The sequence below is a fragment of the Dermacentor albipictus genome, chromosome 3 (assembly GCF_038994185.2).
Source record: "Dermacentor albipictus isolate Rhodes 1998 colony chromosome 3, USDA_Dalb.pri_finalv2, whole genome shotgun sequence".
NCBI classification, from domain to species: Eukaryota; Metazoa; Arthropoda; class Arachnida; order Ixodida; family Ixodidae; genus Dermacentor; species Dermacentor albipictus.
This window is the reverse complement of record NC_091823.1, coordinates 147,402,954-147,419,157: the sequence shown is the minus strand read 5'-3', so window position 1 is coordinate 147,419,157 and position 16,204 is coordinate 147,402,954. Positions and strand designations below refer to the sequence as shown.

The 16,204-nt window shown below is 42.3% G+C and overlaps 1 protein-coding gene across 1 annotated transcript in view; it reads left to right on the top strand.

Moving 5' to 3' along the window:
- LOC139057615 (fibrillin-2-like) overlaps positions 1–16,204 on the top strand; it is a 184,455-nt gene that overhangs the window by 89,420 nt on the left and 78,831 nt on the right. The window contains exons 10-12 of the mRNA XM_070536152.1: positions 190–312; positions 1,201–1,356; positions 3,905–4,027. Of these exons, the coding sequence (XP_070392253.1) occupies positions 190–312; positions 1,201–1,356; positions 3,905–4,027 (402 nt within the window). The remainder of the gene's footprint in view (positions 1–189; positions 313–1,200; positions 1,357–3,904; positions 4,028–16,204) is intronic.

Sequence of the window (16,204 nt, the reverse complement as noted above, 5' to 3'; positions counted from 1 at the left end):
GCAACTTTTCTTAATTATATTGTATAACAGAGCCAAATAGCATAGATATACCTATACAATTCAATTGTTTGCACTGGTAAAGCCCGGTACAGCTCTGGAGCGCAGTCTTGCCAAATTTCTGTGCTGATTTTCTTTATCTCAGCGGTGTTATACCTCTTGGCTCAACCAGATTGTCTCTGTTGTTTTCAGACATAGACGAGTGCGCCACTGTAAAACCCTGCTCTGATGTATGCGTGAATACCAAAGGGAGCTTCAATTGTGTTTGTCTGCCAGGAAGGGTTCCACACGACTCTGCCCAACGATACTGTAAAGGTGAAAAACACTTTCGTTGCCAAGAACAAATGAAGCAGTAAGGCTTGCAGACGCCACTATACCGGACATGGAAAAAGAGAGGGAGATAGAGCGATCTTCTGCACTCTTAAAGCGTCATATTTAGTTCGCACAAGCGTTAATTTGTAGTTGCTTTAGGTGCAGACTCTTAGGTCACAGATGTGCTAGAATAAAAAAGCTTTCAGGCGGCCTTTCTCACAAAGTTATGAAGACGAGGCGTGAAGGGATATGAGAGGATGAGGCGTCAAGCAGGTTAACCGAAGGAAGGTTGACTTCAAGTTGACGTTCATTATACAACCATAGAATAAAAATTATGTTGAAACATAGTTGATCTAAACTTTTGAACTTCAAAGAAACGGTGTCAGGTGTGTTCTTCACTCTTCACTTTTTTAGAAGGGGAATGGTTTTCTGGAAAAATCCTTTTATTTGTCACCTTGATACCTTTGCGCTATTTGGCGCGGTTGGGACATTAATGGGATGAGATGTAAAATAAAAACGATCGTATTGTTTGTCTCCCTTCACATTTATGAAAAGGCTATTTAGGTGTTTACTTGTTCCCTGTTAAACTTTTATTAACATTGTGTTTTTCATTTTGGTGTCGGAAAAGTGTAATGAATAGTTAAGGAACTCGAACTGTATTGATGTGAATCGGTTTTGCGCCGCCAAAGCTATAGATATTTCAGACATCTGAGGCTCACTCTTTGCCGGCATTGCCCACGTCTATTTATTCGCTTGACTGTAATACGTAGGATATAAATGAAGCATTTGGCTCTGGGAATTCAGCGTGATGGCATTTTGTTACTTAGCCATTATGCCTATATAGTGTGCCATTGCCTTAGGTTTCTGCCTTCGCTGCCTCTGATTTCATAGACTGCCCCAGGAACACATTCAAGAACGACGCCTCCAGCCAGTGCGACATGTGTCCTCCCCACAGCCACACAAATGGAACACGAAAAGCGTCCAAGGAAGACTGCGTTTGCAGCGCGGGCTACCGCAGAGGCCTTGTCGGCGGCGAGTGGTGTGTAGGTACGGAAGTTCCCGCAATCACGTGGCATAAAGTGAAGACGGACCACGCGCACCAGTAGTCCAATCGACTCCTGACCTTGCGCGAGGAACAGCGCAACAGAGGCAACGATCGGCGCCCCGAAAATCGAAGAGGCACACTTGCCTCGACGCAAACGTAGCACATGACACTCTTGCCTAGGAGGCACAAAGTGGACACACAAAACAGTGTGTTGCAATCCAAGTAATACAGACGAGTTGCAGGCTCCCTTCTGCCCCAACCGTTGATATCCCTACACAGCACTGCATGCGTCTGTTTCCCGCAATAATGCATTTTCGGTCTGTTCCTCGTTATGAATCCAGATCAGAGTAAGGAAACGATTCAGTGCATCGCCATTTTCTTCATTCACGCGTTGCTGCGGCAGGCCAGGAAGAGGCGCGTTCCGATAAATGAACGCGAACGCGGCGACCCATTTATTTATCGGAAGTCGTATCGCATGCGCTATGACTGTGATCGGGCTTACTTATACCATTATTACAGGAAAATACCAAGACGGGACAGATAGGTAAGCTAACCATGAAACGCACTTAAATGGCCGTATTCAGTGGATAGCGGTCGGGATCACTCTTACGTGAATATGTTATAACATTGCAACGGGAATTCTATTTTTTCGCACAACTGGACGCGTATTAGCGAAAAGCTTTTACGCCAGGTATGTTCGTAAGAACCAATTTCAGCCAATCCTGATGCTGGACATTCCAACTGTTTGAGAAGGTGGCAGGCCAATTGCAAACTGCACCTACGAACGAACGAAACGTTTTGTGAATACCGCCCCTGAAGAATAATAAAACTAGTTGGAAAAGCAGCAAGCGTAATTGCACTCGACCGAGGGAAGCTGATCAATGAGCGTGCGTGGCACGGCTTAGAGGTACACAGGAAATATGACACGCGTTTTGTGGATCGTGCTTTTTGGCGCCCACACAAAAACGTCGCCGTTACGCCCGAAAGGCGAAGCATCGATTGCCATAGAAAATTAGTACACGGCAATAGGAGGTAAGGATAGTAGTCTTATCGACCGTGTAAACTTGGAAACATTCGCTGCAGTAACAAGTATTGTGTCAGCACGCGCACGCTAACATGAACACATCGCACTCGATACGCGTGGACACTCGCTGTCAAAACGCTGGTGTGAGCAAGCGCGCCGGAAGCAGCAAGCGAAGTGACCTTCGTGCGATCTATCGCTTCGACGCAAGAGTGGCGAGCACAAAGCGCGCACAAAGGTACGAGCAACCGGGAGATCCCATCCCAAGCGCGCTCCCTCCTGCGCTGCCTTTCCGCTTGCTTCCATATACGGTACGCGAGATTGAGTCGAGATCGTCGGTTCCCCTTGCACCCGGTTGCGAAATGCTCAGTCGCTGCCGAACACCACGCCGCCCCGTCGCTCCCTGGTATCCCCCTGTGCGGCCTTTCGCTCGACGGAAGACGGCGCACTCGTTCACCGCTTTTTTTTTTAGCGCGCGCCAGTTTGAGCCGCCATCGTAGGCTTCCCTCGCGTGCTTTCACTCGCACATAAAGCGAACGGTGCGCGGCGACGGTGTCATTCACGGTGACGGCGACGGCGAAAAGGCGACTGGAGTGTCCGTACAATTGCTACCGCAATAAAAGCAAATAAAGCTATTCATATTCGGAGCACCTTCGCACTGTGGCATCAAATGTACGCATTGACTGGGAGACAGACGATACTAATAATCTGTGAGCGCCATGCGTTCGTCTTCTGATGAGGATGCGGATTTGCGCGAGCTTTCAAGAATGCGGAATACATGATCACAACATGGTGAACTAAGCAGGGCTTGAGTAAAATTGGGGCGTACCTGCTACCACGTGCATGTTAGAGGCAGGTAGGCGTCAATTGGGTTGTCTTATATACACCTGTTGTCACAACGTTCAAGTCTCCAAGCATGGTTCCTGATGAAGTTGTCACGTTAATGATGTAAAGCAAGGGCCCGTATAACGGCGTAGACCCGTTTGTGAGAGCAACTGGCAGCCAAAGATAATTAAATCTGATGTTTTACATGCCAGAACGACGATACGATTATGAGGCATGTCGTAGTGATGGACTCCACATTAATTTCGCCCATCTGTGGTTCTTTACCGTGCACCCACAGTGCACGGTATACGGGCGGTTTCGCATTTCTTCCACCATCAAAAAGTGGCCGCCGAAGGCCTGGTGTGGCCCAGTGGCCTTGAGGCAGCAAAAAGTAAGGTTACACATTTTCTAAGCGATGGTAGTCAGCCAATGGCAAACGGACCTTACGAACGAAGAGCTTTGTCAATTATGCCTTTAGTTATTTTTACTGTGAGGCTAATATTCCTTCCCCAAGATAATACCGGCAACCATCGGTTTTCAATTGTAAGAGTTCTCTTTCCTGGGAGAACGACACTTGTGTGCATGCTAGGAATAAAATACCGACAAAGCCTCAGCCGCGCTGACCGAGTAAGACGAACTTTATTGAAACAAAGTGCAAATTCTTTTCAAACCTTGCTGTCTCTAAGAAATGCTGTTTCTTCCAGACATTGACGAATGCGCTGAGAGGACGCTTAACTGTTCCCACAACTGCACCAACGTTGTCGGAAGTGCTTTTTGCAGCTGTCCACTTGGTTTCAAATTGATGGCCGACAATCTCACATGCGTTGGTAAGCGCTTGTTCACATCTGTTTCTTCATCTCGCGATGAGAAGTGGAAAGACCTCCTACTCGAGCTCACGTTTTTGCCGATATTATCAATGCTCAGCAATTTAGCAGATGGTTGAAGTACGGCGCCAACAAGATTACACGCGACGCACTGCGTCGCCGGTCTCTTTATTTGTCAAGCAGACCAACAGCAGCGACAAAGTGGTGCAGTTTCATCCAGTGCATCGAGTTCTTAAACTTCTTAGACTTTATCGCATATTGGCACCAAGTTTAGTCACCATGTGACTAGCAGTGTAGCTGAGCAGCGTGACTTGTTTCTAATCTGTTTGAGTCGTCAACAACCTCACCTATATAAGCCTTGTGATAAATCACTGGTTTTGATTGTCGAAAATGTATCGAGGAGTAAGAATGTGTGCATGTCTGTGTGACTTATTCCTTGAATAAAAAACGCGAAAAATACGAGAAGACGAGGCGTGAAGCAACAAATAGACCGAAGGAGAGCTTACTTCAAATTGAAGCTCGCTGCAGAACTGGTGAAAAAAATTTATCTGAAATATAGTTTATCGAGATTTTAGCAATTGAAGGAAACTGTGTCACGTGTCTCCTTGACTAACTTTGCAGGTTAGTGACTTTTTCTCAAAAAAATATTTATTAAGTGTATACCTTTCCTCGTCCGTGTGCTGACATGACTCAGTGCTGCCAGTTCTAGGTAAATGTCTGCAGATTTAGAGATTCTAAATTTGCTTTAGGGAAAAAGCAGTTTCCCAAATCTACATAGGTGTTGTGGCAATTCATTGGAACAGTGGGATAGCGGTAGTGACAGCAGCTATTCAAGTAAGTAAGTGCTTTATTTAGTGTAAACAATTTACAAACATCACTGCAGGGGCAAGGGCTAATGGCATTGAAGACTGACAAAGTCCCTGCCCCTCCGCATTTCATGACAGTTCAGCACCGTCAAAAAAAGATTGCAATGCACCAATTTCAGGAAACTGGACAACAAGAAAAGTGCGACAGTATACATAAGAAATCGCGCATAACTAAAATAAAAAGTATACATGACATCATTAAACTGTCGCACAGGAACGGTCGTGCACGAGAAAACGCACAGGTAAACAAAATATATTCCACAAATGAGAAATGTTGACTGCATCAGGATGCACCGAAAGTGCATTAAAAATGGCAATACTCAGAACACTGATTCGTGAATCACTGAAGCATTGTTCGAGGCATGAAAATCCACCAGTAAATGTTGATAGTGTATTCATGTGGTTATTAATCAGTTCCTTACTTGTTCTTTAGAAGCAGCACAACTAGCTTTCTCGAAACACGGTCGCGATGAGCAAAACACATCTATAGTGGATAAACCAAGGGAATTTTCACGCATGTTCGATCCTCTGGGCTGCAATTCTCAGCCATAAGAATGCCTCGCAGCCTGAAGCATTATCTGACTGAGCTAACTTGTGCACTTGCTTCTCTTAGAAGTGCCAATCCTGGAGTTTTCAACCTTGTATTCTTTTTAAATCTTAAGGTGGTAGTCTTGAATTCACCTCCTCCAGCGCTCTACATCATCTGGCTTGGAGTGGGTCCTGATGCCGGCAAAAAAGCCGAGAACCAGTGGTGCTATACTAATACCACTAGGAAGGCCCACTAAGCTTCAACAATAGATATTCCCCAACCAGAACAGTACTTTGCCTTCCTGGTGCAGTATACGGCCACTACGTCCCTCATGACCCCTACAATTAACCCATGGCCCTCAGTTCACAGCAGCTGCGGAGCAACTGGCCAAGGCCGCGTTCAGGCCTGTAACGCAGTAGAGGGTGCTAAGAATCTGTGGACCCGCACAGGCCGCCAATGAAAGCTGAGCTTGGCAACCTTTAACACCCGGACTCTCTTGAACGAGGCTAGCTTAGCAGAAGTATTTGACGTAATATCAGGCATTGTTTGGGATATCATTGGACTTAGTGAGGTTAGAAAAACTGGTGAGGATTATACACTGCTGACTTACTGTCACGTCCTCCGCTATAGAGGACTCCCAGATAAGAAGCAATACGTTGTAATATTTCTAATAGATAAGGACATAGCTGGTCACATAGACGAATTCTACAGATATAATGAGAGGGTATAAGTTGTCATAATAAAACATAATAATAGGCATAGATTAAAGGTGGTACAAACTTATACGCTCCACACTCCATTCCTGCTGACTATGAAGTAGATGAATTTAATGAAGATGTGAAATTAGCGATGAGAAATTGCAAACTCATTACACTGTCGTAATTGCCGACTTCAACGGAAATGTTGGGGAAAGGCAAGCTGGTGAACAAGCAATTGACAAGAACGGCGTCGATTCTAGAAGGACTAGGGGAGAGATGCTGGTAGAATTGGCGGAAAGGAAGAAGTTTCGAATAATTAAAACCTTCTTGAGAAAGCGTATCAACGAAAGGTGGACCTGGAAAAGCCCTAATGGTGAAACAAGAAACGAATTTATTTTATACTTTCTGCCAATCCCAGCATTGTACAGGATGTAGAAGTGTTACTAGGGTAAAGTGCAGTGATCATAGGTTAGTGGGGGCTAGGAGTCACCTCAATTTGAACATAGAAATAGTAAAATTGTAAAGTAAAGAAGAAACAGGCCAACCTAGATGCAGTAAGGGTAGAAGCAGACAAATTCTGTCTTGTACTTGCAACAAATATGCAGCCTCAGAAGGGAAAGGTGAAGATCCCATAAAAGTAATGAATGAAACCATAACTAAGATAGCTTCACAAGCAGCAATTGAAGTGGGAGGCAAGGTACCAAGGGAAGCCCTAGGCAATCTTTCACGAGCAACGGACGACGTAATAAGGAAACGGCAAATAATGAAACTCTCCATCTCAAGAGATCAGATAGATCAATAAAACTTGGTGCTGGGCTAGTTGGTGATGCATTCTTTAAGACTGATGGTAGCGCTAAAAAGGAATGACACACGATGAAAAGACCACACGACAACGAGGAAACGTCGCTGTTTCGTCTTCTTCCTCGTCGTCGTGTCGTCTTTTCATCGTGTGTCCGTCCTTTTTAGCGCTACCATCAGTTTTAAAGATCAGATGGAATTCGCAGAATTGTCACAACTGATCAACGATGAGAAAAGAAAGGTTGTTCGAAATTATAACGTAGGAAAGACTCAGAAAGCAGTAAAAAATGTAAACAGCATGGAATCAGGCAGAAGACATCTTGGCATAGGACAAACTAAAATTTGAAAAAAGGTTAATTATGGGGTATTACGTGCCAAAACCACTTTCTGATTAGGAGGGCTGCCGTAGTGGGTAACTCCGGAAATTTGCACCATCTGGGGTTCTTTAATGGACACATAATCTAAGCACACGGGTGCTTTCGCATTTCGCCCGCATTGAAATGCGGCTGCCGTGGCTGGGATTCGATCTCGCGACCTCGTGCTTAGCAGCCCAAGACCATAGCCACTAAGCAACCATGGCGGATCAACCCAAGGTGTATGCACTGAAAGATAAGGAGGGTAATGTCATCAGCATTTTCGAAGATATAGTAAAAGCAGCGGAAGAATTCTATACTGACTCATTCTACGCTGAACAGTTGATTTATTCAAATATGGAGGAGACATCGTGCTTGAAAAACTTGGGGCCCTTGATACGAATTGCCTCAAGGCTTCAAAGGTCCCAGAGAACTGGAAGAATGCCAATATTATACTATGCCACAGAAACGGAGACGTTAAAGAATTGAAGAATTATTGGCAGATTAGCTTATTCCAGTACTGTATCATATATTCACCAGCGTAATTTCCAATAGAATAAGGGCAACACTTGACTTCTGACAACCAAGGGAATAGGCTGTCTGCAGGAAGGGAAACTGTACAATAGATCACATCCAGGTAATCAATCATGTAATCGAGAAATATGCAGTGTACAATCAGGCTCTGCATAGATGGCTTACATAGATTACGAAAATGCCTTTCATTCAGTGGAGTTACCAGCAGTCATACAGGTATTACGTTCTTAAGGAGTACTGAAGGCTTACATAAATATTTTGTAAAATATCCACAAATCTTCCACAGCTATCTTAATTCTCCCCAAGAAAAGTAGGAAGACACCTATAAAGAAAGGGTCACACCAGGATACATAATCTCTCCCATGCCATTCACTGCATGCTTGGAAGAAGTTTGAAATAATTTAATTTGGGACGGCTTAGGAGTAAGGATCAACAACGAATACCTCAGCAACCTTCGTTTTGCATATGACTTTGTCCTCTTCCAGCAACAATGTAGACAGCACAAACATTTGAGTATCATAGCAGAGAGTGTAGCAGTGAATTTAAGATTTAAATGCAGAAAAAAAAACAATTATGGGGTTTTACGTGGCCATACCATAATTTGATGATGACGCACGCCGCTGTGGGGGCGTCCAGAAATTTCGACCCCTTGGGGTTCTTTAACGTGCACCTAAATTTATGTGCACGGGTGTTTTCGCATTGCTCCCTTACCGAAATGCGGACGCCGTTGCCGGAATTCGATCCCGCGACCTCGTGCTGCCCAGCCCAACACCACAGCTACTAAGCAACCTCGGTGGGCGATGCAGAAAACAACGATAATAATCTAGAGCCTGGAAAGGGAACAAGACCTCAGGATCGCTTGTCTGCCTCTAGAGTATGCGAAGGTTTATATTTGCCTACGTAATTTATTCACAGGGGACCCTGATTGTGATAAGGAAACTTACGGAAGTATGGAAATGGGTTGGAGCGCAAACGGCAGATATTATCAGATCATGACCCGAAGCTTACCATTATCACTAAAAAGAAAGGTGTATAATCAGAGCATCATACACTCTAAAAAAATTTACACCCTTAAGGGTGTAAATGACTTGTCCCATGGGTGACACTCTTTTTGGGTGTATTGCTACACCCCAAGCAACGGGATGCAAATTAACACCCCACAAAAGAAGGGGTGTTAATATGACGTCACCTCGCCTATGGGTGTAAAACCAAACAACACCCTTTCTATATGGGGTGTAACGCAGACACCACCCTTTCAATATGGGTGTAGCAGGGACAACAGCCTTCCAAAAGGGTGTTATCCCTGCAAGTATTTTAGCGTTCACTAGAGCCATGTAGTTGATGGCCAGACTAGCTGTTGTGAATGCTGCCTAGCCTTAGCTATGGTACTACCTTGTTCAGTATGAGCCAGAATCTGTGAGGCGTCCTCATATTGCGCTTCTGGTCCGTCATTTGGTAGCATAACGTGCGTCCCTTTCAGGCAAACAACTTAAGGTTTCGCCATTGCAGCAAGGCACACAGGCCATGCTTTTCGTAATCTTCCTCTGCAGTGATAGTACACTGCCGGCAGGATGCAGAGCGCAATAACAATGCGCGCTGCACTAAGGACACAGGATCTCCCGCACCTTGGTGCACCAGTACTTATAACCCCGAGGAAACAGCACACAGCCAAAAGCATGGTTACATGCATTTCAGAAATAATTAAAAACCTCCACTTTTCTTGGTCAAAAATTTTCGCAACCCCAGCTCGACCAGGAGCGAAAGACACCACAGCTCGTTGTTGTAGCTCATATTGAATCAATTGAGCGCAAGCAATGCATGGATTGGCGACGGTAACAAGTGCAGTACTACAGAAGCATACGTTTGCCTGTCAAGCAGTTTTTTGCCGTTTTAAGCACACATTTTATACCTCTATTCATTAAAGTTGTCATTTATCTCCACGGGATGCTTCTACTAGTACTTTCACACATGACTTAAAGGTAGCACTGAAAGCCAAAGAACAAAGTGCTTCCACGCCGATTAATGTTTCAGCATTTACGAACAAAACAGCATGTGTAGCTGTGCATGCTGTTCAATATATAAGCATGCACTATTTCCTGAAATATATGTATGCTCCATTTACTGCCAGTGACCTGCTTATACCCAATAATTTAGTTTATTTTTCACCATGTGCTTGCATTGAATATACCACAGGCATTGTAAGTTAAGCTACCAGAATAACAATCAGCTAGTCTAAGGTTACCTAATTGAACAAAATCATTGTAAAATTTGTGACGAAATGTCAGAAGAAAAGTATTTATTTCATTAAAGAGAAATGGTTACATAATAATGTTTGCACATTTTAAATGTAAAAAGGAAAATAGGGAGTAAAACCATACCAATACAAAGACATAAGCACCAAATAATGGGCACAGGCTTGCTCAATTAAATTTTAAGCAGAACAGTTTTTTTAAGTAGCCTGACTACGAACTATTTATTGCATGTTTTCATTCGAAAAGCACTACATCTTATTATAAAGCACAAAAATAACCGGTCACATAAGTAAGAACAAGTCTGAGTGTGTCTTTAACACAAGGATAGAAAGTTGTGCGAGTTAGTACAGTAACATGATCTTGGATTGTAGCGCGAAGTGACACGGACACAGACTAGACGCAGACAGGATGAGCGCTAACTCTCAACTAAATTTTTATTGAAACGACATATATATATATATATATATATATATATATATATATATATATATATATATATATATATATATATATATATATATATATATATATATATATATATATATGTGACTGCAAAAAACCGCAGCACATCTAAATGAATATTGAATACGTGGCAGTAAGATGAAGACGACAAACAAAAGCCTTCAGCCATCAACTGCGTGGCAAATCACAAATCTGAGTGCAAGCTATTCTCTTATCAAGTATACCTGTAGGCATTGTGACCAATGTGCTCCCAAGATGTATGAGGCATTAGTCATTGCAGAGTTGTAAGGACATGACAATCCTAGGATGATTATGTTCTTGAGGCTTTTTCCACACTTTCCATCTTTTGAAACGTGTATACTCTAGTCATGAAAATAAAAATTCTACAACTGGCGTGTGATAAGTTTTGCGTCTTATTTCCTAGCAGCTCATTGAAACGAGCCACGATGACAAATTCAAATGCCGTTACCTCATCGGACATTCAAATTTCTTAAGCACAAACAAAACCAGATAGGCATTAGAGTGAGCATGATTTAAATACATTACACTGGTTTAAAGTTATTGCACCACTTTGTGCCAGGTAAAAATGTTAGAAACATCAAAAATGTTAAGATTCTACGGCCAACCGTGAAAACTAAATAAAACAATCATTAAGCTTTCTTAAACGGGTACAGGAGCTTTACAACTGGCCGTCTTGGTGATGGACACGCAGATAGAGGAGCAGCCATTCCACTGAGACGAGAATGTTGAGGGCTTCGCATGGAAGTCTGCGAGACACTGCAGAGTAGTTCTTGGTCCACATGAAGGAGGTTGCTGGCATGCACATCTGGGCCACCATACTGAATGCATGGTGTTACCGGAACCTTTTCCCCCTGCATTGTGGTAAAAAAGCATGGTTAAGTTAATACGATATTTAATATGCAAAAAAAGAGGTGAGGCATGCAGACAGGACACTAGAGTAGAGAAGTGAACATGAACACGAAAAACATGAAAAATTTCATTAAATTGTTTTATTAGATGAAATTTTTATACTGTGTGTCATTCATTATGAGGGTTCATAACCGCAACATATTTAATATATAAGCAGGTAGAATTATCAGCTTGGTCAGTTTGCACAAGCTCGTTTGAGGCAAGAAATCGAGTTACACAAACACAACCTCAACATTCTTGATTGAAAAAGGAACACCTCAGATGACATGCAGTCCAGTGAGTGGGAATTGCACAGTTCAAGAAAAACAAATGAAAACTCACAGACTGAAAGCGAATTAATTGATAGGTTTTAGTAGCACAAGGGCATCTTTGGCCAATGAGCGCCAAGTCTATACTGCAAAAGATAAACTTAGTGCATCTTTACAAAGCAAATATATAAAGATGCCTAATGCCTCTCTGCACTACAGTTGCTTTGCTCTAGCGTGAAATCATTTTAATGCATGCACACGTACATACACACGCTACACCCAAGTGTAACAGCTGCAGAATTAAAATAGGGCAGCAACAAAGTCGCAACATTTAACCATTGATCCCAAGCTGTACTAGTGACTGGAGGCAGTACCAATATCGCCAATGACGAGTCGCACTCTTTCTGCCCGATGTTACGCTGCTCTTATTGTCAAAGATGAGTTACAGCCGGCATTGAGGGAAAGCTGCCCGCAAGAGCAGCTCCTCTTTTTGTGTTATTTCTAACCAGAGACCAATGAAGTAATATATTTTTAGAATGAGAATGACACCGAAAAATTGAGTACGTAAAAAATTCGGTACATTTTTCCGGAATTAACTTGGGGGTTAACGGCTAAAGAGGCAATCCAGAAACTAGAACAAGTTTTGACATGTTTGCTACCAGTGAATGCTAGAAAATATTTTGGCATTCTGTAGTTTTGTCCAACAATGCAAAAGAGATTCTTAATAACTGAGGAAATAAATGGAAAATTATCATGAAGTATATTTCGTGAATGTAATGCAGAATCACTCAACTTCTGTTACTATATAATCTCCACTTGAATAACCTGCACTTTCTGAACTAGTTAAGGAGGTGCTGCATTTCACTACTCATTCCACCAGTTCAACGTGGCAGCAACTGCATGTTGTGATTTGTTTTACTTAGTGCAGGCTTTGTACAGGGCGAGTTCACAGCATTAACTGCACTTGGCCGAAAGGTAGTGCATGTTTACGCAGCAGGTGTGGTGCCGCTTCTGCACGAGCAAGGTGCAGAAATAAGAGTTTCATACAATAATTGCTAGAGGGAACTCCGACGTTAGTGTCCACAGGAGATCAAACAGGAACGGCTGTACCAGCATGGAAATTATGGGAAGTATATGGATTTGCCTAAACTTCGTCTGTTTGGCTTCAAACGGCTTTGTGACTTTGTAAACTAGTTATTTTCAACAATATACTGTGTAATAAATAAATAAACATTAAAATCATCCGACGACAGGATTCAAACACAGGAACTCTAGAACAGAAGTCTGATTGAAACCATTAAGCCACGGAGGCATGTAACGACAAGCGAGTGCAACGCCCTGATTAATTCATTGCGGGCATACCAGCGCCTTAAGACGCTTGGCGCCTTTCGATTTGGCCACCTGGACAAGCTCAATCGTTGCAATGAATAGCAATTGCGCGTGTTGGCGCCGTCTTCTGCACTTCGAAGAGTATAGACTGCGCTGAAATTTACGACAATAAGACTTATATAGCGTATAATATACGAAGCCACAAGAACGTCTCAATTCACAAGCACGAATATCAGACAAATCCATGTGCTTCCCATGATTCCCATGGTGGTGCGACTCCAGCACCAGAGTTCCCTCTAGTAATTACTGTAAGAAACTATGGCAGAAACAGGAGTAATAAACTAAGTTTTGCTGTCCCATAAATCTTACTGGTCATTAATTCCAAGTTTTAGTGCAGTCACATGTCTAGTAGGCAATTGTGGTATTTTGCATAAACATTGCAAAGCCAACTGTGATGAATGTTCACTATGGTAAATTGTTTATGATCGAGTAGCATAGACTACTGAAGCAATCTCTGGAAGGCAAGTCAAGTAATTTTCTTATTAGGAGCCTTTAAACAGCATTCGAGCATATGACACATGCACCTCAGATATGTAGATATTTCCTTGACTCAGCAAGAAGCGATGCTTCGTGTTCCACGAGGCTACTTCTATCAAAGCAGTATTGGTGCTCTCTAAAAACAATGCCAATGCAGATGATCCAAATATTTTTCAGGGGCAACAGTTATGCCTGAAATCATGCTAGATTAGTTTTTTTAAACACATGCTCAGACCATGTTAGAAGTGCTTCTTAAAATCCGCCTATTTATTAAATTAGTCATATATCTGTACACAAAGGCTACTAATTAGGTCCCATGCTATATCATCATCTTGACAAAAACTTCACTTAGTAATACACATGCTGTGATAACATTTGAGACCACACTGAGATGCTGAACAAGGTGAATTCATTATTTTTAAAATGAAGCTCCTGTTCTTCGAAACGAGAAGAAAGGATACTGAGGGTCAAAATTTTTCTGAATCACAGCTGGAAGATGCCAGGGAAGGCACGTGGAAACTTATTTGTAATTTTCTATTTAAATGTAGAAATGATAAAGGGAAATGAAAATGGTCAAAAAAAAACAACCAGGCATGGGGAGAGAACGAACCTACAGCCTTTGCATTAGGCATGCGTTGCACTAACCACTGTGCCACTGAGGCAGCATTCAACCATCCACAATGGCCCCTCAGATTGTCGACGCTCGAACACGGCCGTAGTACCACAGTGGTTAGTATATCACATGCGTAATGCGAAGGTTATGGGTCTGTTCCCCACCCACAGGTGAATATCGTTTAATCCACTTTCACTTACCTAAAATTTATCGTTTCTATACTTCATATAAAAAACTTAAAAGATGTTCCTGTATGCTTTCCTTGGCCTCATTATCTGCTGGCTTCTTCCAGTTCTCTTACTTCCAACATTTATACATATTCTAATCTGGTAAGTAAACAGTTTTGCATGATGCTGGAATGCAATATAACACATTATTGCAGGGCCGTCTCATGTAGAATGCCTTACATTGCCCAGGCAAGGTGTATTAATGTCAATCTGAAAAAAAAAATTCCCACTCAAGGCAGAAATGCTGTGTAGTGCTGTGTGGAACAGGGTTTACCGAAAACATCTTGTTCAGAAATAAATCCACCAAACAAGGAGGAAATACGAAAACTAGATGAAAATTTGTGCAGTTGCATGTTAAAAATTTAGCACAGCAACAGATGACATAATGAAGGAAGTGCGATGGTCTATTTTGGACACATGAGGCAATATACTTGAAAGATGCATATGAGCTTACACGTGGAGAAATATCGTTTATGTAGCAGCTAAACTACGAACAGGCCTAGAGCACACTGATACAAGGTGTCGAGCATGTAAATCTTATCATGCCCTTAAGTCAAAGAAACATGGCTGTTTCTCATGATTCGCTACACATAGCTGGCTCACACAACTTAGCCACTTCTATATATGCCTTGTAATTACCAGGTGGTCTGTATGACATGCGCAAACTTTAAATATGTACAAGTGCCACGTAGCTGGACCGTACCATGGTAATGTCGTTTGTCATCGTTTTGAGGAAGTGAAACCAATTCTTGCATTTTTCCTAATTAGGTAATTAGTTATTAACAATTATTTAACTGCTCAAATATTTTATTCAAAGCAAAAGTGTCAGTGCGAAAATTGTAGAGCATCCTGAAAAATTCCCAATCCAGCTTTCTACTGCTCAGTAGGTGCAACAAATTTTTCTTTTCAAGCTTGAAAGAAGCCAGTGAACACATGCAAGAAGTGACATGCAACTAACCGCTCGTGCACCTGAACACCATTTGGCTCCTCCTTTCATGCTTGAAAAAAACTTTTTGAAAAGAACATTTTAGAAATTGATTAACTATTATTGACTATGTTTTAGGCAAAATGCATGAAATAGTGTGACTGCCACTTCCATTTTCGGCGACATGAATTGACTCCATTTGCATGTCCAAATCCAGCTATACATGGTGCGTGTTTTGAGCTGGTTGTGTAATTTAGGCTGGTTTTGACTAATTGAAGCTTCACACCTTAATAATGGAGTCAGCCTAAAAAGAAATTGGTACATAAACAGTCGCTGTCAGTACTCCATACAACTTAGTGCAAAGTGCTTGTGAGCCAAGAAGTTGGTAGTTCTAAGCAGTATTTCTAATTTTGACCTGGTGTTATAGCCCACTTACTATGATGCCATGCTGCTCAGTCATGCTGGTCCCAGCTTCAATCTAGGCCATGGCAGCTGCCCTCCAATGAGGGTAAAATGCAATACCGCTTATGCCCTTAGATTCAGGTGTACATTAAAGAAGCCAGGTTCCCAAAACATTAGGTTTTGGAATGTAAAAGCCCATAATTTTATTTTAATATATAAAAGTGCTTTATTAGGAGCAGGGGCATCATTTTGAGCTTTTACTTTACTGCACCAAGAAGCTCCAAGTAAATAAAAACAATTTCTTAGACAATGTACATATCTTGCAAACAATTACAAACACTTCTCTGCATGCACCTCCGTTGCTGTTATATTTAGATCCGTATGCCAAGGCGGGTTATGATGTTAGAACATGTTTCAATTTTTTTTACCGCTTTAAAGTTGTTGGTTATATTGCATCTCACTGTGTGTCGAACGCAC